At 39.5% G+C, this 21871-nt stretch overlaps 1 protein-coding gene and 1 pseudogene across 2 annotated transcripts in view; one reads left to right on the plus strand and one right to left on the minus strand.

Moving 5' to 3' along the window:
- Positions 1-867, minus strand: LOC129483378 (heterogeneous nuclear ribonucleoprotein A/B-like; annotated as a pseudogene).
- The window catches only part of CLEC1A (C-type lectin domain family 1 member A), a 27741-nt gene continuing 6581 nt past the window's right edge, over positions 712-21871 (plus strand). Inside the window, exons 1-4 of one of the 2 annotated variants that reach the window (XM_055280678.2) lie at positions 712-1162; positions 4199-4321; positions 13909-14007; positions 17272-17448. In XM_055280678.2, the coding sequence (XP_055136653.1) occupies positions 4207-4321; positions 13909-14007; positions 17272-17448 (391 nt within the window). In that variant the 5' untranslated portion in view covers positions 712-1162; positions 4199-4206. The remainder of the gene's footprint in view (positions 1163-4198; positions 4322-13908; positions 14008-17271; positions 17449-21871) is intronic. The other variant, XM_055280679.2, reaches the window with a different exon arrangement.

Raw genomic sequence — 21871 nt, forward strand, 5'->3', positions numbered from 1 at the left:
TCAGTATGGCTTGTAGGTATTCTGATGGCCACCATGTCACTGGCTCTTGCTGTAGTTTGTACTGCCCTGAAATCCACCTCCACCACCACCTCTGCTGCCTCGGTTCCCTCAGTTGCGGTTTCCACGGCCCCTAGAACCATGCAGCTGCTGCCAATAAACTTCTTTGGGCTGGGCCACCTTGATCTCACACTTGCTTCCACTGATAGTATGGAAATTTTTCTCCAGAACTTTCTTCACAGGTTCTTCTTTTTTAAAGATGATAAACACAAAACCTTGTCTTTTGTTCAACTTTGGATCCACTGGAATTTCAATGGCCTCGATCTCCCCAAACTCGCCAAAGTACTCCCTGATCTTTTCCTCAGTGGCTTCAGGATTCAGACCCTCGACGAAGATTTTCTTCATCGGGTCCTTCTTCATAGCCATAGCCTTTTTAGGATCAATGACACGGCCATCCAGCCTGTACTCCTTCTGGTCTAGGACCTTCTCCACATTGGTTGCATCTTTGAACAGGATAAAACCCAAACCCTCTTGCCCGTCCAGTGTTGGGATCCATTTTTATTGTACAGTCAATGACCTCTCCAAATTTAGGAAAACAGTCTTTTAAATCTTTTTTGCTGGTATCGCAGCTCAGGCCTCCAACGAGCATTTTTCCTGCGTCCTCCTGGTTCTTGCTGGCGGTGATCTGTTCGTTCTCGGCGATTTTTGATTTTGATTCCCGCTGGAGGGCGCTGCGGTCGCTCCGACGATTCGCCTTTGGGGCGGCCTCGGTTCTCGTTGGCGCCCAGCGTCTCCAAGGACATGATTGGCCGAGTCGCGGCAGCTACTGGCCCACTTGTCCCCACCCACCGGGGAAAGCGCCTTGCGATCCGCCGTGCTCCAGCTGGTGCTGCTGAGGTCTGGCCTCCGCCAGCTGACGGAGCCGCTTCAACTGCAACTCTTCCTCCTCAGCCGCTGCCGCAGGGAACCCACCGACCCACAAACCAGCTCCCGCCGGCGCGGTGCCGCCGCCTCTTATTTGTTTTCTGTTTTTGTATTTTGAGATGGGATCTCGCTCTGTTGCCCAGGCTGGAGTGCAGTGACACCATCTCAGCTCACTGCTGCCTCCGCCTCCCAGGTTCAAACGATTCTCCTGCCTCAGCCTCCTGAGTAGCTGGGATTACAGGTGTGTGCCATCACATCCAGCTAATTTTTGCATTTTTAATAGAGAAGGGGTTTCGCCATCTTGGCCCTGCTGGTCTCGAACTCCTGGCTTCAAGTGATCCGCCCGCCTCGGCCTCCCAAAGTGTTGGGATTACAAGTGTGAGCCACCTTGCCTGGACATTCAGCTTTACGTCTGAGTTCTCTTTTTCTATTCCATTGGCTCATGTGTCTACTTTTATAGCAGTACCATGCTGTTTTGGTAACTACAGACTTATAGTAAAATTTGAAGTCTAATTATGTGATGCCTCCAGATTTGTTCTTTGTGCTTAGGATTGCGTTGGCTATCCAAGCTCTTTTTTGGTTCCATATGAATTTTAGGATTGTTTTTTCTAGTTCTGTGAAAAAATGATGATGGTATTTTGATGGAAATTGCAATGAATCTGCAGATCACTTTGGGCAGTATGGTCATTTTCACAATATTGTTTATTCCAATCCATGAGCATTGGATGTGTTTCAATTTGTGTCACCTATGATTTCTTTCAGCAGTGTTTTGTAGTTCTCCTTGTGGAGCTCTTTCACCTCTTTGGTTAGGTATATTCCTAGGTATTTATTTTTGCAGCTGTTGTAAAAGAGTTGAATTATTGATTTGACTCTCAGCTTGGTTGTTATTGGTGTATAGCAGTGCTACTGAATTGTGTACATTGATTTTGTAACCTAAGAGTTTACTGAATTTATCAAGTCTAGGAGTCTTTCAGAGGGGTCTTCAGAGTTTTCTAGGTATACAGTCATATCGTTGGCAAAGAGTGATAATTTGACATCCTCTTTACCAGTTTGGAGGCCTTTTATTTCTTTCTCTAGCCTGATTGCTCTGGCTAGGACTTCTAGTACCACGCTGAATAGAAATAATGAAAGTGGGTATCCTTGTCTTGTTATAGTTCTCAGGAGGAATGCTTTCAACTTTTCCCCTTCGGTATGATATTGGCTGTGGCTTTGTCCTATGTGGCTTTTATTATTTTGAGGTAAGTCTTTTCTATGCTTTGTTTGTTGAGGGTTTTTATCATAAAGGAATGCAGGATTTTATTCAATGCTTTTTCTGCATCTATAGACATGATTGTATGGTTTTTGTTTTTAATTCTAATTATGTGATGTATCACATTTACTGGCTTGCTTATGTTAAACCATCGCTGTATCCCTGGGATGAAACACACTTGATCATGATGTATTATCTTTTTATATATTTCTTTTTTTTTCTTTTTGAGACAGAGTTTCATTCTGTCATCCAGGCTGGAGTGCAGTGACATGATCTCAGCTCACTACAACCTCCACCTCCCGGCTTCAAGCGATTCTCCTGCGTCAGCCTCCTGAGTAGCTGGGACTACAGGCACGCGCCACCACACCTGGCTAATTACTGTATTTTTAGTAGAGATGGGGTTTTGCCATGTTGGCTAGACTGGTCTCGAACTCCTGACCTCAAGTGATCCGCCAGCCTCGGCCTCCCAAAGTGCTGGGATTAAAAGTGTGAGCCACCATGGCTGGCCCACAGTGAGAATTTTTTACTCACTATTTTGTCCTTCCAAGTGGTAGAGTCATGCTAGCACTGCCTTCAATCTGCCATCTAAAAAAAAAAAAAAATCCAGTTTTTAAAAAATTTAGGATAATTTGATGAACAACACACAGCTTGAAACACATGTGAATCCACAATGTGCACTTCCTCATAGATCTTTTATATGGTCTGGCTACCCCAACTGGAGCATTCTGACTTTCCTTTATATTTAGCATGCTTGATTTTGCCCATCTATCACTTAACATCTGGAAAAGTTTTGGTAGAGTAATGTAAGTCTATTGTACAGATTCAGGAAGAACTTTTAGACATTATCTAAAACAATCTTCTTGTCTTTCAGTTTAGGAAATGTAGACGCAAATTGTTAATTGTCCTCCCAAAGCCACAAGGTTGTTACTGATACCTATCTTATTATGGTTTGAATGTGTTTCCTGCAGAATTCAGGTGCTGCCAGTGTGCTAGTATTGAGAGAGGTGGGGCCTTTAAGAGATGATTAGTCCTTGAAGTCTTCTCTCTTGAGGATGGTATTGAGGCCTTTATCAAAGAGGCTACATGTAGCATCTGGCTGGCTTGACTTTCTGCTTTCTGCCACGTGAGAATAGTCTTCCTCCTCTACAGAGAGTGCAGCTCTCACCTGACATCCAAACCTGCCAGTGCCTTGATCTTAGATTTCCCAGCTTCTGGAATGCTGAGAAATACATTTCTATTGCTTATAATTTATCTGGTCTCAGGTATCCTGTTGTAGGTCAGCACAAACAGACTAAAACAGGGAATATAATTCTAATGTACTGATTCAGGAAGAATTTTTTCACATTACCTAAAACATTTTCTTCTCAGTTTAGGAGATTTAGGCACAAACTAACTGGCTTTCCCAAACCACTTGGTGGTTAGTAATAGTTTTAAAAGTTTTTACTTCCAGCAAATTGTATAATTCCTCATGATCATAATGTACCAAATGTGCTATAAAATGTTAAATCAAGTTCAGATACTATAAGAAAGATCACTACTCTGTTTTTGGAGAAAGGAAGGGGCTAGGTCCTATAACCTCTTCTCTTTTCACAAAGGCACAGAGAGGTTAAATTAAGTGACTCCCTAAAGGATGGGTAAGAAACGGGGATGTGTGTCCTTCCAAGTTATTGTTATTCTGCAGACTCCGAAGGAACCACAGTGCTACACCGTGCTATTGTAAGTTCTTGCCTTCTTTACACTGAAGTTACATGAGAAATGCAAACAGGTAAACAAAAAAGACCTGAGAAAGGCCAACTTTTTGGCCAACACATGCTATTTCCCCTCAGCCTGACTGATTTGGCATTCAGAGTACAAGCTCACAGGAGAGGGGCTGGGCCTGTCCAGTCAGGAACTGCAGTCGGAGACTTCCCCTGCTACTTGCTGGGAAAGAACATTAAGAATGCCTTTTAGTGCCTTGCTTCCTGAACTAACTCACAGTAGCCCGGCAGCCCAGGGCGATCCGACCACATTTCACTCTCACCGCTGTAGGAATCCAGATGCAGGCCAAGTACAGCAGCACAAAGGACATGCTGGATGATGATGGGGACACCACCATGAGCCTGCATTCTCAAGCCTCTGCCACAACTCGGCGTCCAGAGCCCCGGCGCACAGGTACCCTGTCTCCTGGAGTCCAAATAGACCAGAGTCCTTGTGAAATGCGTGAGATGAGCTATCCCTCCTAGAAATGGATATATTTAGCTTGCATCTTATAATTTTATTTCCAATTACTCACCCTGTGACATAGTAGTGAATTTTTTTTTTTCAGTTCTATTCAGTTCCATAATTCCCACACTTAGAGAAGGATTTTATTTCCTGGGCCACTCAGCCAATCTAAAGCTAAAATGTGACTTCAGTTCTAGTGAAAAGGACTCACATGGTAATATACACAGGACTAGGTTCTAGGTCCTAAACCAGGTACGCCACTTTCCTTCTGTGTAACTTTGGACGAGTTATTTAAGTATCCTGGTAGCATCATATTCTTTATTTATAAAATATTAATGGCCACAAACATGTATAAAGGGCTCATTATGTGCTGGCAGTGTTTTAAATACTTTAAGTATATTAATTCATATTAACTTGAGTTAATATTAAATAGAACTAATAAAACTGCCTTTACAAGGTGGTACTGAGAATGATAAATTATGTAAAATATTTGAATGTCTGTCTGATCTGATATAGGCTGACACAAAATTGCTGAAAGGAACACTTTAGGAATTCTCAAGAAATGGAATGTTGAAAGGAATCCCATATTTTAACATTCATTCAGTGCCTGTATTTTAATATGTCCTTTCCCTTCTGATTATATCATTGTTTTCTTCACCTTTGTAAATCTGGATGTGTCATTAAAAAAAAAACTATCCTGTTCTTTATTTCTTTATCAAATAACTTTTAGTTTTCCTTCCTTTCTCCTACTAAACCTTCCATTCACTTTCTATTTATTTCTATTTATTAAATGACCCTCCACCTGAAACCTACTATTATGCTCTTTCTTTTTTTTTTTTTTTTTAACTAAACTACCTAGTAAGCTGTTAAGGAACATTGGGGATTTCCAACCTCTTTGAAATGAAGCTAAGTGACAAAAGTAGGGATGTCAGCCTCTGTAGCCACAGGATATGTGTAATAGGATACAAAGTGTTTTCCTCCATAAAAACTAACTAAGAGCCCATTTTTAGGGCTGTGGTTTTGAGTAGCTTGTATATAACTTCGTTTTCCACCTTTGACTGGAGCCAAGAACTCTCTCAAGGATTAGTGATCAGCATAATTAAGAACAGCATGTACAAATAAGTTCTGCTGAGGTTGAAGGGTGGAGAGGGAGGTGGAGCAAGATAAAACACTAGCTGCAACATCTGGGAGCTTCTTTGTAAGAAATGGATATTGAAACAGTAGAAGTGGAGATTACAAAGAATTGTCTTGGAAGAAATCATCTGGAAATAGTTATCTTACGCAACATATATGAGACCTTGTTTTCATCTTTTTATGGTAATACATTTAGGGGAATACTATCATAGAAGTATAATTATTTCTTAGATAAACATAGCTGATACACCTTCACTGATAAAAATAACAGCAGAATCACTCAGAAATTTTTGGCAATGTGGAGGATTCAGATTCAACATAATGATGTGACACCATTAAGATCTGGCAACTTTTATTTTTTAGAATTAATAAAAATAAATCACACATTCATTTAATTTCTAGACTTTTGTCAATAACAATTGACGTAACAACTATGTTTGTGTTTAAAAATGCCAAACAATTAAGATAGTGAAAATGAAAGACAACAACCTTATATATTTTTCACAAACTTATGTTCGGGGTCATGTTATCCTAGTACTGAGGATATAATGTCCAATGTAATATGGTCCCTGTTCGTAAGGAAACTGAAAGTCTAATACAATTCTCAACTAAGGAATAAGTATAATAAGGTGCTACGGCAGAAGCATATACAGTATAGCTGAGAGCTTGGTTATTTTTACCTAATTAAGTAGAGGAGCTCAGGAAAGGCTTAACAGAAGGAGCAACTGTGGAGTTGAGTTAATTTTAAGATCTTCCACATAATAAGGCATCAGGAGTGAGGGTGTTTGAGAGGCTGGGGACATTACAGACAGAGAGACATATGAAGGGGAGGTCATGAAGGTTTTCTGTAGCTTTGTATTTTTAGAGAACTATAAGCAATATGTATGGCATAGGTGTAGAGTTGGAGGAGGGAAACTTGGCAAAGGGGTAAGTCTGGCAATTGAAGGAGGGATTTTAGAGCATGCTGATCTATTTTAATTCTATTCAATAGTTAAAATGAAGTCAATGCAGGATTTAGATAGGGAGAAACAGAATTTTGCATTTTGGGAAGACCTCCCAGGCTGCAATGGAAAGGATAGGGTGAAGGTATATGAAAGTGGATATGCCGATACCTAATTTTTTCACTAGTCCAGTACAAGAGTAAAAGAACCTGAACTGAGGCAGTATAGTAAAAATGAGGAAAAAGAATCAGATATGAAAGATCTGATCCTCCATCGAGGTGATGGAGTTTAGATAATCGGTGACTGGTTACATGTGAGGAGACAAGGAAAGGGACCTCAGTGGTAGGTTGACTAGGTTCTGTCTGATGTAATGTGGATGGTGCTGCTGTTAACTAAGACAGAAACTATAGAAGGGACAGGAAAGGCGATGAATTGAGTTTGAGTTTAAGGGGTCTGCAGAAAGAGGGACCCCTTTGGAGTCCATTTGGAGCTGTCCAAAGACACCTGTATATGCAGGATGTGGGTTGGGCTACATATACATGTGGGAATTACTGGCATAGTAATTAAATAAATAAATAAAGTAAATGAGGTACCTAAGTCATTAAGTGAAATAAATAGATAGTAACTAAAATGTGTGAGTGTGAGTGAGATCACTGAGGGAGGGAATGTAAAATGAAAAGATGAATGAACAGAAGAATAGAGTGTCAAGGAGAGAATCTGAGGGAATATCAACACCTGAGGAGCAAGAAGAATGAAAGATTCCAAAAGGAGCTACTAGGGATGAATAGCAGAGAGTGGTAGAAGCAGGAGTCTTGGAGAGAGGCATCAATGGCATCAAGAGACAATAAATTCAAGAGTAATGGAAAATTAGAGTAATGGAAGAGACAACAAATTTAAGAGTATTGGAAAAGTCGATGATAATGACTGTGAGTTTTAAAAACAACAAATAACAAATACTGCAGAGAGTTTAAGCAAAAGGAAGACTAAAAATGATTATTTAACAATTTATCAATAAGGAGGAAAATATTTAGTTTTGATAGCAGTGGTTTGAAAAGGAACTGATGGTTACATAATAAAATAAACAATTTAAATCATTTTCTCTTTTTTTTCCTCTTTTTTTGAAGATAAAATGGGTTGTTGCTGAGGTATTACAGGGTTGAGTGAAAGATTTTAAGAATTATTTTTTAAGATGTGGGAAATTCTAACTCAATTATAGATTGAAAATAAGTTCAGGGAGAGAACTTCACATTGACAGTACAGTAAGAGGAGAGAGGATGAAATAACTGACAGGCGGGGATTCCTGCCAGAGACTAAATTTTATCCTATCAAAAGAATATGAAAAATTACTTTGGTTAAATAATTTAAAAAACATTTAATAATAAATTCAAGTTCCTCTTTTCCCTTGTTCACATTAATTACAGTACTATTGAATTTCCCAGCGTTTTAGCTTTATTTCCTCAATTACAGCATAAATCCCTCATCACAGTCATGACATAAATCACTGTTAACTGATTCAACAACTCTTTAAATCAAACCTACTAATGACAAGACATTATGGGATGCACTAGAGGAGCCTGTTTTTCAGGTGCTTAGAGAAGTGGAAGGAATACTCTAAATCAATAGTTGTAGTAAATGTCATTTAGTGCTATTAAATCTATGTTGGAGGTCGCAGAAGCAATATAGGAATGAATGAGTTACTGAGTGAGTTTAGTTTTGTGAGTTCCCAGAGGAAGTGACATGATCTGGACCCATGAGGCTAAGAAGTATAATGGGATCCTATTAGGAAGAGCCTGATACAGCACACTAAGAAACTGACTAAAACGGAATGAGCCTTGGGAAACTTTTCTTCTTATGGAAGAGAGGAAGTATGATTAAATTTATGCTTTCAAAATTCGTCTTGCTGGTAGAGTGGACATTTCAAAATGTAGAAGGGAAAATTTGCAAGCTCCTGTCGTTCTATGATTCCAGATGCACTGCCATGTATAAATATTGATCTGAGATGTGTTGGGAGGATAGGAAGATGATTGAAAATGTCCAGCTCTGGAATCAGTCAGCTTGGGTAGCTCTGTGCAACTTAGTGACTTAGGCAACTTAAGTGACTCCTTGGTAATTCAATTTTTGTAAAGGTTGCTTTCAGTGAAATAAAGTGTATCTAGAACACACTTATAGTTACCATTAATAACTATTTCTCTCTCTCATTTTCAATATTCTCCATCCAATCATTCTATATAAAGACATGGAGAAACACAATCCTGGGGAGTTACTAATAGTTCATTAGTAACTATTACTAATAGTAGCTGTGTGTTCCCGAATAAGCTGTCTAAACCTGCTAGGCTTCAGTTCTCTACCTGTAAAATGAGATAATAATATCTACCTTATAGGGGGTGTTTGTGAGGCTAGATGAGAACATTTATATAAGACATTTTTCTCAGTAACTCAAGAAATTTGAGCAATTATCATTAATGGTAATGTTGTTTTTGAATTATATTTCAGTAAATAATATCTATTGATGGGGATATAAAATTGAGTCACCTAACTTTTACCGAAGAGGAAAAATATAATTAAGTTTCTAAATACTGTGAATTGGAACCTCAATGATATTCTAGAAATAGCTCATATGTTCTTAGATGTATACTCTTTTCAAATAATAGGAAGGATAACACACATTTTCATTTAGAGAGTATGAAAATAGCAATATTTGAAATAGATTCATAAGAGAAAAGAAACCTGCATTTACATGAACACAGAAAAGCAGACTCAACCCATGAACTCAGATTCCCATGAGGAGGTTTCCTATGCACTACATGCGAGGATTAAGGAAACAAAGACATTTACATTTCAAAATACAAAGGGATCAAAATTGCTTTCTGAAATATTATGTACATTGCCACCAGTTTTGCCCCCATGTCTCTGCGACTCCTGACTGGCTCATGGAAAAGTGTGCAAAGTATAGCGTTAAACACAATGATTTAATCCTAGCTCTGCAACTAGTTTGTAACATGCACATTATTTAAACTCTCGGTGTCTTCTCCAGCTTTTAAGACCTTTTGCATTTCATAGGTATACTAATAGACTGTATATGGTAATGTCAGCTTAGTTTCTTGGGTGGAAAACAAAATTTTCCCTCTCTGATGCCTGATGAAGGGTAACTGGTTAAGTTTGACAACTCTCCACCCACAAAGTTTCATATAATTACACAGTAATTGGTATCCAAAATTTGACCCTAGCACTAAGGCCTTTTATAGTATGGTTAATACTAAGAGGATACAGGAAAGGTTTTTTTTTTTTCTATATATATCTTATTATTCCTAGGGATGTTGATATCATTCCTTGGCCTGTCCACACCCCTTTCTAAACATGCCTCAGGAGACAGCAAAGGGGTTCTCTCCAAAAAATAAAACCACAATAAAGCCAAACCAAACTCAAGCGACCTCCTAGGCATCTTATTTTTGTGAAAATCTGTCTCATGTTAGGGTGAGGGTGATCCCTGGAGAGAGATTTCAGTATGATTAGGAGCACTTGGAATAAAACTGAGAAACATTAGACTCCCAGTTAGAAGAAAAACATCTAGAAGGAAAAATAGTATCAAAGAAAAAGAAAAAGAGAAACTTTCAGTTTCATGGACTTTCCGTCATGGGAGCTTGGTTTCCTGGAAGATGAACTCCCCAGGACTGTGTTTCTCCATGTCTTTTATATAGAATGATTGGAAGGAGAATATTGAAAAAGAGATAGAGAGAAAGTCAGAGAGCAAGAGAGGGAGATGGGAAGAGAGAAGAAAAATTTCAAAATGTGAAAATTTGATCAGAGAAAGAGGATTTCTTAGAAGAGATTTTTAAAAACTTTTTAAAGCCTATTATACTTCTTTTATTTTTTCTGCCCTAGAGGCAATCTTAGGATGGATCATGTATTTTTTTTCTTTTCATGAATATAATTATTATTGAAAGATGTTCAGATTTCTAAAGTCCAGGCCCTCACTTCACAGTAGGAATTTAAGTTCACTCTTTTTGGTCCTTTGGGCAGAAAAACAACTACTCCCATGTCCTCGATATTATGCGAGAGAAAGCAGATTTATTTTATTTTATTTATTTTATTTTATTTTATTTTATTTTATTTTATTTTATTTTATTTCATTTCATTTCATTTCATTACTACTTTTGAGAGAAGATCTTACTCTGTCACCCAGGCTGGAATAGAGTGGCACGATCACGACTCACTGCAGCCTTGACCTCCCTGGCTCAAGCAATCCTCCCACCTCAGCCTTCTGAGTAGCTGCGACTACAGGTGTGTGCCACCATGGCTGATGAATTTTAAAATTTTTTTATAGAGATGGGGGTCTCACTATGTTGCTATCTTTTATAGAGATGGGATCTCACGGTGTTGCTCAGGCTGGTCTCCAACTCCTGGCCCAAAGCAATCCTCCTGCTTCAGTTGGGAGGATTCCAAAGTGATGAGATTACAGGCCTAAGCCACCATGCCTGGCGGAAAACAGATTTATAAAGAGATAAATAAGTTGGTTGACTGTCATAGTTCTTCTCCTTTACTTCTTATTTTTAATTTCAGCCAGACAAATTTTAATTATGAGAAGTAACAAGATTTAAAAAATTATTATGACTTTGAGATGTGTATTAATGTAACTATGTTTGAATAGGGGTAGGCAGGCATATAACACAGATATTTGTATATAATGGACCTATTCATTCATTTATTTAAATTTAATTGAGCTTATTTCAACTACTGCCCTAGGAACTGGGTTGCAATAATGGCTAAATAGATACTTTCCAAGAAGGAGCTTAATTTTTCCTGGAGTAAGACACATATAAGCTAAATGAAATAACAAAGATATACAATATATTTAATGGTAATAAGAGGTATGTGGGAAAATAAAATCACCATGGTAGTGGGCTCACATAAGCACTTTTAACTATGGAATCTAGAAACATCCATGTGATTAACTTGGACTATATGGAAGTTTACAAATATAGGGTTTTGGAGAGGATGATTAACCCAAACTATATTCTGCCTCTAATCTTTTTTTTTTATGTTCTGCTGATCTGAAATACTTTTACAGTCAATACCACGAGAACATCATCCTTTTCCAGAAAAACTAAGACTAAATCACATAGCTCAGTTAACTGAAGTAAACAGGAGGAAGCAAATCTCCCTTAGATTTGTTAATGATATAATCTCACAAAACTCAGTGTATAGAAACCAACATGGCTGGGAGATGTATTTAGCTGAGTCTGTTTTCTTCTGACATAGTTGTTGCTGAAAAGTCAATAGACTACAAAAAAAAAAAAAAACCTGTAAACTTAACTTTGGAGAACCCACTTATCTCTTTAAAACAAATAGTTTAAGTCATATTAATTTTTTATAATTTCATTTTTTGATTATTTAAACTGTCAAAGATCTACTCAGCCCTTATGTCCCAGGCACTGCTTTCAGTAGTGGAAATAGACTGGTGGACAAGATAGACAAGATCATTGTTGTAATGGAATGTTAAATGGAGAGAAAGGAGACAGACAAAAAGAAACAAAAGTCATGGAAATATTACCTAGTACAGGGTGAGTGATATGCTAGAGATGGACTCATGGACCTCTTCCAGGGATGTGCCATTGAAACTGAAATTAATGCAGAGGCAGAAGCAGGGCTGATACAAGGTGCTTAGCGTCAAGCTTGATCAGATCAAGGACTAAACGGAAGACCATTGTGAGTAGTACATGTGAGTGAGAGGAAAATAGTTCAGAGAGGGGTGAAAGAGCTAAGGAAAGTCTCAGTAAGACTAATGCAGGATTTAATTTTAAGTGCAATAAAGCTTTTGAAGTTTTTAAGTAGGGAAGTAGCATAATAAAATTGCCATTTTTTTTTTAAAAGGAGCAATCTGTGAAAAGTGATTTGGATTTTATTCTAAATGTAATGAAAGCTACTTATGAAGGAGATGATTGCTAAGAAATAAGATTCACATTTAAAAATATATCAGTATGTCTACTCTGAGACTTTAACTTATTTTGCCTACTAGATTGTAAGTTCCAGAGGATAGTAATCATACTGTCTATTTCTGTATTCTTCATTAGTTATCATTCCCCATTTGGAAATAACATTTCATATAAATCTCCACCTAGAATTGGCCGGGCGCGGTGGCTCATGCCTGTAATTCCAGCAATTTGGGAGGCGAGGTTAGAGGATCACTTGAGCTCGGGAGTTAGAGAACAGCCTGCAGCCTGGGCAACATGGTGAAACCTCATCTCCAACAAAAATTTAGAAAAAAAAAATTAGCCAGGCGTGGTGGCACGTGCCTGTAGTTCCGGCTCGTCAGGAGCTGAGGTGGGAGGATTGCTTGAGCCTTGGAGGCAGAGGTTGCAGTGAGCTGAGATCTCGCCACTGCACTCCAGCCTGGAAAATCTCTGTACCTACAATGTATTATGTATAGGACCTTGCTAGAAGGAAAAGAATTTTCCTTTCAAAAAGCCCCTCCGATCTCTTTAATCTTTCTGTTTCAGAACGTGACTTGAATTCTCAGTGAAGTAGAACTAACCGGCTACAAAGAGATCAGAGTTTGAGGGTTTCACTCTCTCTTTGTTTCATTTTTATCACAATGCTAGATGCTACCTGCACCCGACTGAGACTTTTCCCTGTCAGATATGTTAGGTCATTCAGATTCAGACAGGTGACCTCACTAGGTGAGGGGTCTACTCATGACTTACAGTAAAACCTCTGCAATTACTAGTCAAACTTATGAGAATGGAGGGAAGGAAAGCATGTTTGCCACAGTTTTAAAAATTATTTAACTGTTGCAAAAATAGTTTAGATTCATCTTTCTGAAACTGATTATCATGTCTCTTTATAATCTATTTTTGAAAAAATATAAATCAAATGAATGAACAAACAATATCCTTACAAAAGAGGGACTTTCAATCAAGCAGTTCCACAGAAAAACAGTAAAATTATTACTTCCCATTACTAACATGCAATTTGCCTTTTAGAAAAAGCATATACGGAACTTGGGGGAAGGGGGATGTTTTTCAAAAGTAACAACAAATTAATTTCATCTTTCCCTTAATTATGTAAAAAGTTGTCCTTTGGTAAGGTTTGGAGATTCTCAGGCAGTGTTTCAGATATTTTCATGAGAGTCTTTCATAATTAGAATTTTGACAAGCAGAAGGTTGTACAAAGAACCACATAAAGATAATGGTAATGCATAGTGTGATTCAGTGCAAAGTAAGACCTGAGGAGTGGATACAAATGGGTGGGGCTTGTGAGAAAATCTAGCTGTGGTAAGTGAGGCTTGCACTGAGCCTTATGATGATGTTTCTGAGGACAGAAAGCAAGTTATCCAGCCCCTGTTACTGTTGTCCAGCCTAATTTGTTCTTGTGCAGAATCAACTCCACTCCCTTACCCTGTTATTGACTTAGATGCAAGAGGAAGAAAAAGCCAAACCCTGCTTTCTCCTCTGTTCCCTGCAGAGCACAGGGCTCCCTCTTCAACGTGGCGACCAGTGGCCCTGACCCTGCTGACTTTGTGCTTGGTGCTGCTGATAGGGCTGGCAGCCCTGGGGCTTTTGTGTAAGTCTGCGCTCTGACCTGGGGGAGGATCCTGGTTCCAAGGTTTGTCTAGGATGAGAAACACTTGTTATGGATTTGTTTTTTAAACTTTAATTCTTTAGCCTTTGGAAAATTCAGTGTATCTTTTTTTAAATGGCAACTATTTAAATGGTGAATAATGGAAGAAGAATTAAAAAAAACAATCAGTTGCCAACTAGAATTAAACATTCTGTTTAAGAAGGGTTTTGTCTGTTTGGAGAATGTTACATGTGCTGATAAAAAGAATGCATACTCTGCAGTTGTTGGATGGATGGAATGTTTTGTAAATATCTGTTAAGTCAATTTGTCCTAGGGTATAGTTTAAGTCCATTGTTTCTTTCTTCTTCATTGTTGACTTTCTATCTTCAAGACCTGTCTAGTGCTCCCTCCAGTGAGGGAGGAAGGGGACACACGCCTAGCCAGCCAGATCAGCCAAATCAATACTGGCAATCAATGGGGTGACAGATATCGCAGCCAGATAGCCCTTATATCCTGAGCTTCTAGTGTTTGGATGTCTAGATCTCTAGGAAGACCATGGGTGTTTTCCGGGTTTATCCCCTCAAATAAGTTTTCCAAACTTCTAGATTTCTCTTCTTCCTCAGAAACAACAATTATTCTTAGGTTTGGCCATTTACTATAACTCCAACTTACTTGGAGACTTTGTTCATTTTTTTTTTCTGTTATCTTTGTCTTTGTCAGATTGGGGTAATTCAAAAGCCTTGTCTTCAAGCTCTGAAGTTCTCTCTTCTCCTTATTCTAGTCTATTGTTGAAACCTTCTACTGCATTTTGTATTTCTCTAAGTGTGTGTTTCATTTCCAGAAGTTGTGATTGTTTCTTTTTTATGATATTTATTTCTCTGGATAATTTTTTTAATCTACATCCTATATTGGTTTTTAAAATTTGTTTAGGCCGGACGTGGTGGCTCATGCCTGTAACCCCAGCACTTTGGGAGGCTGAGGAGGGCAGATCACCTGAGGTCAGGAGTTCAAGACCAGTCTGGCCAACATGGTGAAACCCCATCTCTAAAAAAAATATAAAAATTAGAGAGGCATGGTGGTGGGCACCTGTAATCTCAGCCACTTGAGAGGCTGAGGCGGGAGAATCACTTGAACCTGGGAGGCAGAGGTTGCAGAGAGCCAAGATTACACTACTGCATTCCAGCCTGGGCAACAGAGTGAGATTCTGTCTCAAAAAGAAAGAAAGAAAACCATAAATAAGTTTCTTAAGTTGGTTTTCATTTTTCTCTGGTATCTCCTTGAGTAACTTAATAAGCAACCTTCTGAATTCTTTATCTGGCAATTCAAAGATTTCTTCTTGATTTGGATCCATTGCTGGGGAGCTAGTGTTACCTTTTGGTGGTGTTATAGAATCCTGTTTTGTCATATTACCAGAATTACTTCTCTGTTTCCTTGTCATTTGGGTATATTGGGTATTTCAGTGAAAAGATCTGGAACACACAGGCTGCTGTTCAGATTCTTTCATCCCATGGGGTGATCCCTTGATGTTGTGCTCTTCCACTTCCCCTAGGTATAGGGCTTCCTTAGAGCCAGACTGCAGTGATTGTTATTCTCTTCTGGGTCTAGCCACCCAGTGGTGCTACCAGGCTCCAGGCTGGTGCTGGGGAATGTCTGCAGAATTCTGTGATATGATCCATCTTCAGGTCTCCCATCTGTGGATACCAGCACTGCTCTGGTGAAGTTGGCAAGGAGGTGAAGTAGACTGTGTGAGTCCTTGGTTGTAGATATGTTTAGTGTGCTGGTTTTCTTGAATGCTGGTTATGCTAGCAGTGAAGTCAGATGGACACACTCAGGACCTCTGGTTAGCCAGGATGTTGCAGGCAGTGGAATTAGCTGTTGTCTTCTCCCTCCTTGGAGCAGGGTTATTCTGTCTTGAGTTACTCTAATGGTTTGAGTTGGTTGGCCTCCAGCCAGGAGGTGGTGCTTTAAAGACAGCACCAGCTGCAGTAGTAGACAGGGGATGTAAGCTTGTTCTAAGTTTTCCAGGATAAGTATTCAGGTTTCTCAGGTCATGGGCAGGGCCGTACAGCTCCCAAGTTTATGTCTTTTGTGTTTGGGTACCAGGGTGGGTAGAGAAAAAACACCATGTGGGGTCAGGGTTAGGCAGGTCTGAGCTCACACTCTCCTTGGACGGGGCTTGCCATGAATTCTGTAGGGGACAGGGATTGGTTCTCAGGATTTTATGGCTGCCTCTGCTGTGTCATGCAGGTCACCAGGGAAGTGGGAGAAAGCTGGCAGTGATAGGCCTTACCCAGCTCCCACATAGCTGGTGTTGCAAGTCTTGCTCCTCCCTGCCCCACCAACACCACGGAGTTTATATCCTGGCAGCTCAAGCCTGGGGCTCTGAACTTGCCCCAGGCTACAACCCTTCCCACTGAGAAAGCAAGCAGGCTTTCAGGCCACACCCCTCCCCACCTTCCCACACCATCTGTCACAGTTCTTGTGCTGACATCTGTAGCAGTTCCTCTTTGCCCCCTGGATTCTGCTTAAGAAAATTCATATCCAGTTGAAATTATTACAAAATTCATTTGGAAGCTTCTTTCATCCTGTGACTTCTCTTTAATTCCACTGGCTGCCTTGTCCCAAGGACTCCTGTGAGACAAAGTCAGGGATGGCTTCCCTGGGCTTGAGCTGGAGAATGGGAGTGCCTACAGGACTCTTCCCTCTGCTTCTTTTACTTTTCTATTTTGCATATATTTTACATTTGGCTCCTTACATCCATTTCTGCTCCAGGTAAGGTTAAATCCTTCTCATGTAACCCAGATTTTCAGGTTCCCCAGTAGGGATGTGTGTTCAGAGGCAGATTTTCCCCACTTCACACATTTTTGGCTGTCTTACAGAATTTTCAGTATTGAGTTGCTTCTTTCAAAGGATCTGTGAATTCTTTCAGTTTTCCTGGTATGTTCCTGAGGTGGTTCCCGGAGGAAAAGTTCACAGTGTGAGTCTCCTCACCCTGTTCTGTTGTCCATGCGGGAGCTCCATCTTAGCCCTCTTAGCCGCCATTTTCTCCCCATGACTTCACATTTTTAGACAGACTTAAAGAAATTGATTTGCCCAAGGTGATACAACTTCTCATATATGTACTAGAGTCCAAACTTGCATATAGGCAATATGAGAACTCAGAGCCTGAGATACTAAAAAATACACTGTTTTGTCTTCCCTGTAGGCAGAAAATGGAAATAAAACGTAGAAATAAGCTGTCCAGTCTGACTTGGTCATTTGGGTTAGTTTTTCAGTACTACCAGCTCTCCAATACTGGTCAAGACACCATTTCTCAAATGGAAGAAAGATTAGGAAATATGTCCCGAGAGTTGCAATCTCTTCAAGTCCAGAATATAAAGCTTGCAGGAAGTCTGCAGCATGTGGCTGAAAAACTCTGTCGTGAGCGCTATAACAAAGCTAGAGGTAAGTGTGTCCTGGTCACTCTGTCCCCACGTTATCTGGCAACAGAGAGATGGATTTCCCTCTGGTGAAAGTGAGAGTCAAGTATTATTTAACTAGAGGTCTGGCAAACTGAAAAAGGGTTTGGGCTTCAAGATCATGATAGTTGTTGGGATCATGTGATTCATATGTGTCTGTGATACCATACATCAAGGGACTCTTCAAATGCAGACATTTTAAAACAATAAAAACAATTAACTAAGAATAACCAAAATAAGACTACAAGTAAAGAAAATACAGGGCTATGTCTCAGTTTACCTCGGCAAATGTTCTTACAAATTCTTTCCTAGTAAGAAGTAAGCAAACTCATAACTATAGTTCTCAAATCTTAAAAATAATACAGGGACTAGTCTGAAAATGCGGATAACCTGAATCAAATTCAAGTTATTTTAATTCAGGATAACTTGGCTGGGTATCAAAAATATGTAGTTTAATAAGGACCACAGATGATGGCAGTGTCAATGGTAGGTGAACCACCACTGATAAAATTACTGCTAGAGAAGTCTAGGAGCATCGCTTCAGTGTGAGTGTGTGTGTGTATTCCTATTCTATTCTTTTCAGGTTTTGTGATAATCCGCTTTATTCCAGTCAGCTCTCTCTTCTGCTCTCTTTATCATGCTTACTTAGGAAATGGCATACATGTTCAGGTTTCCACTTTTTATTTCTTTTTCAGCAGCTCTGAAGGAGGGCAAAGTCTCCTCATCTACTATACGTACACCACTTCCCACCTGAAACAGACATCCTGATTGCGTAGCTACCCAGGAAAAAATATTAATAGGCACAGTTTTACTTCTCTAAGTGATTCTTTCCTACATGACTAATGACCTCAATGGTCATAATGTCCTTATTTACTAATTTTTCTTTTTCCTTTTTTTTTTTGGGTGGGGGGAGATGGAGTCTCCCTCTGTTGCCTAGGCTGGAAGGCAGTGACACGATCTCGGCTTGCTGCAACTTCCTCCTCCCAGGTTCAAGCAATTCTCCTGCCTCAGCTTCCTGAGTAGCTGGGACTACAGGTGTGCACCACCACACCCAGCTAAATTTTTTTTGTATTTTTAGTAGAGATGGGTTTTCACTGTGTTGGCCAAGCTGGTCTTGAGCTCCCAACCTCAGGTGTTCCCCCTGCCCCAGCGTCCCAAAGTGCTGGGATTATAGGCGTGAACTACCACGCCTGGCGCTTATTTACTAATTTTTCTAACAAAGCCCAGTGTGCATACTTTCCTTTGTTGGTTGCCATATCTTCAAAAAGATAATCAACTACTTGACAGGCTGAGGCTGGAAAATTGAGCTGAGGAGATCAAGACCAGCCCAGGCAACATAGTAAGACACTATCTCAAAAATTATTTTTATTTTTATTTTTAATTTTTTTATATATATTTTTCAAGACAGTCTTGCTCTGTCACCTAGACTGGAGTGCAGTGGCATGATCTTCGCTCCCTGCGGCCTCTATATCCTGGATTCAAGTGATTCTCATATCTCCTCTTGGGTAGCTAGGATTACAGGCATGCACCACATCTGGATAATTTTTGTATTTTTTAAGTAGAGACGGGGCTTTTCTATGTTGCTCAGGCTGGTCTTGAACTCTGGCCTCAAGTGATCTGCCCGCCTCAGCCTCCCAAGTGCTGGGATTACAAGCATGAGCCATTGCATCTGGCTAAAAAAAAATTTTTTTTAAGGTAACTGAGATTTTCCTAACACAAATGGTCTTTCAAATTTTTATTTAGGTATATAAAAACAAACAAAAACAGAAGCTATGCAAATAAGTTATATTTAATTTAGATATAAAATCTAAATGCAAATATATTAATGCTTCTTCTCATAAAAAATTCTTACATATTTTTGGTTAGATGTCAGTTCTCAGTTTTAATCTGCTACTTTTTATTTCTTACCCTCATCTTACCCATTATCCATCCATCCATCCACCCACTGAAGTGATATTTATGCATTTAGTTAGTACTACTATCAGTGTGGTTGGAGTATTTACTGAATGCCTACTGATGCATATCTGACAAAACACACAGGATGTCTACTCTCATGGACCACTTGGGGTGGTGGAAGTAAGTATATTGAAAAACGTAAAATAAGATGACTAATGTCTTTGTCTGTTTGTGTTGCTATAAAGGAGTACCTGAGCCTGGGTAATTCATACAGAAAAGAGTTGTATTTCGTTAATGATTCTGCAGGCTATACAAGAAGCATGGTGCCAGCATCTGCTTCTTCTGAGAGCCTCAGGCAGCTTCCACACATGGGGGCAAGTGCAGCAGGTAACATGACAAGAGTCCAGGAGGCAAGAGATTGGGGAGGGACGTGCCAGGCTCTTTTTAACACTCAGTTCTCCTGGGACTCATAGAGCGAGAACTCACCAAGCTGTTCATAAGGGATCTGCTCCCCTGACCGAGACACTTCCCATTAGGCCCCACCTCCAGCACTGAGGATCAAATTCCAATATGAGATTTGGAGGGGACAAATGTTCAAACTATATCAACCAGCATTTCCAAGTTGGCCCCCAACGTTCCTTATTTTAGTACGAAAAGTCCCACATTCTGGGAAACTCTAGGTCCCAGGTATACAATAATGATCGGCCAACCTAAATATAATGTATGAGAGATTAATCAATCCTATGAGAAGTGAAGGTAAACAAGGCAAGAGGGATAAGGAATTCCAGGGTAGTCTGTTGCTACTTTAAATAGAGCTGTCACAAATCCTTAATTAAGATGATTATATGGTAGCAAAGACTTGAAAAGTTGAGGGAGTTAGCCATGTATTATAGAGAAATAATAAGCTTTATAGGTAAAACAGGAACAAAAGAGGCTTAAAACATGAACCTATCTGCATATTCAAGGAATAATGAGGAGCTCATGCGGTTGGAGTGGAAGACTAATAGGAGGCTTGGTAGAGATAATGTACAGCATTAGGTGCCTTTGTGACAGATTTGGCTACTATTTTGAGCAGATGAGGATTAATTATGGGGTTTTGAGCAGAGGAAATACATGATCTGGCATAAGTTTTTAAAGGCTTAATCTACATTCTGTTAAAATTAGACTGGAAGAGGAAAGAATAGCAACAGAGAAATCAGATAAGAGATGGCTACTACTAAAATCTAGGAGAAATATGATGGTTCTTCTAACTAGGATATTGTTTGTGGAAATGATGGCACGATGGGATATAAATGGATGTGTAAGAAATGAAAGATTCAAAAACAGCTCCAGAATTTGGGGGCAAAACAACTAGAAGCATAGAGATATGATCAAGTGAAAGGAGGAAGAATTCTCTGGCTACAAGGGGAAAATTAGAAACCGTTTTTCGGGAGCTAGATATATGAGGAAAAAATTCTGGGCCAGACATATAAACAGACTTACATTCCTTTTGTCCAAAACACAGCAAAAATAAAGGAGAAATGGAGAGAGAAAGGACTATAAGAAAAAAAGACGATTAGCCTTTTTTTGGATGACATATTTTCTTGTATTTATGAAATGGAATGCCCTTCCTCGGGTTATTGGCCTTGCTAATATGAACATTATTGTTTATTGATCCTAAATATCTATAAACATTTATTGCACTATATCATATAAAAAATGGTAATTTATAGGTAAAGAGTTCATAGAAAGTGTAGATGTTCCGTTTAGAAATTAGTTAGTATTTTATTTTTCCTAGGTGTATATGCCATGGACAAAACATTTGAGAACAGTTCATTTTCAGTCCACCCATTTTTCTGGCCAAAAATAATGCATTTTCTCCTTTAAAAATATATATTTTTGGGGGGAGCAGAGAGGTGGGGAAAACAGGGTCTCACTCTGTTGTCCAGGCTGGAGAAGAGGGTATATGTATATGTATATCTATCTATATCTATGTCTATACCTATATCTATATGTATATAGAGAGAAGTGAATTTCTTCTGATCTGTATTCCATTTTCCTCCTCCAGTGGTTTAAGTAATAGTATATCAAATATTAGGTAGTTCAAGTTAAGAAGGTAAAGAAGGCCAGGCGCGGTGGCTCACGCCTGTAATCCCAGCACTTTGGGAGGCCGAGGCGGGCGGATCACGAGGTCAGGAGATCGAGACCATCCTGGCTAACACGGTGAAACCCCATCTCTACTAAAAATACAAAAAATTAGGCGGGCGTGGTGGCGGGTGTCTGTAGTCCCAGCTACTCGGGAGGCTGAGGCAGGAGAATGGCATGAACCCGGGAGGCAGAGCTTGCAGTGAACCGAGATCACACCACTGCACTCCAGCCTGGGCGACAGAGTGAGACTCCTCTCAAAAAAAAAAAAAAGAAGGTAAAGAAGTTTATCTCTGTCTCTTTAGTTACACAGTATCACTACCTATTTCACATAAGGCTCTCAGTCCTTCAGTCTCTCACCTTTCGATCTAATTGTCCCTTGCTTCCTC

Source organism: Symphalangus syndactylus, chromosome 5 (genome assembly GCF_028878055.3).
Source record: "Symphalangus syndactylus isolate Jambi chromosome 5, NHGRI_mSymSyn1-v2.1_pri, whole genome shotgun sequence".
NCBI lineage: Eukaryota > Metazoa > Chordata > Mammalia > Primates > Hylobatidae > Symphalangus > Symphalangus syndactylus.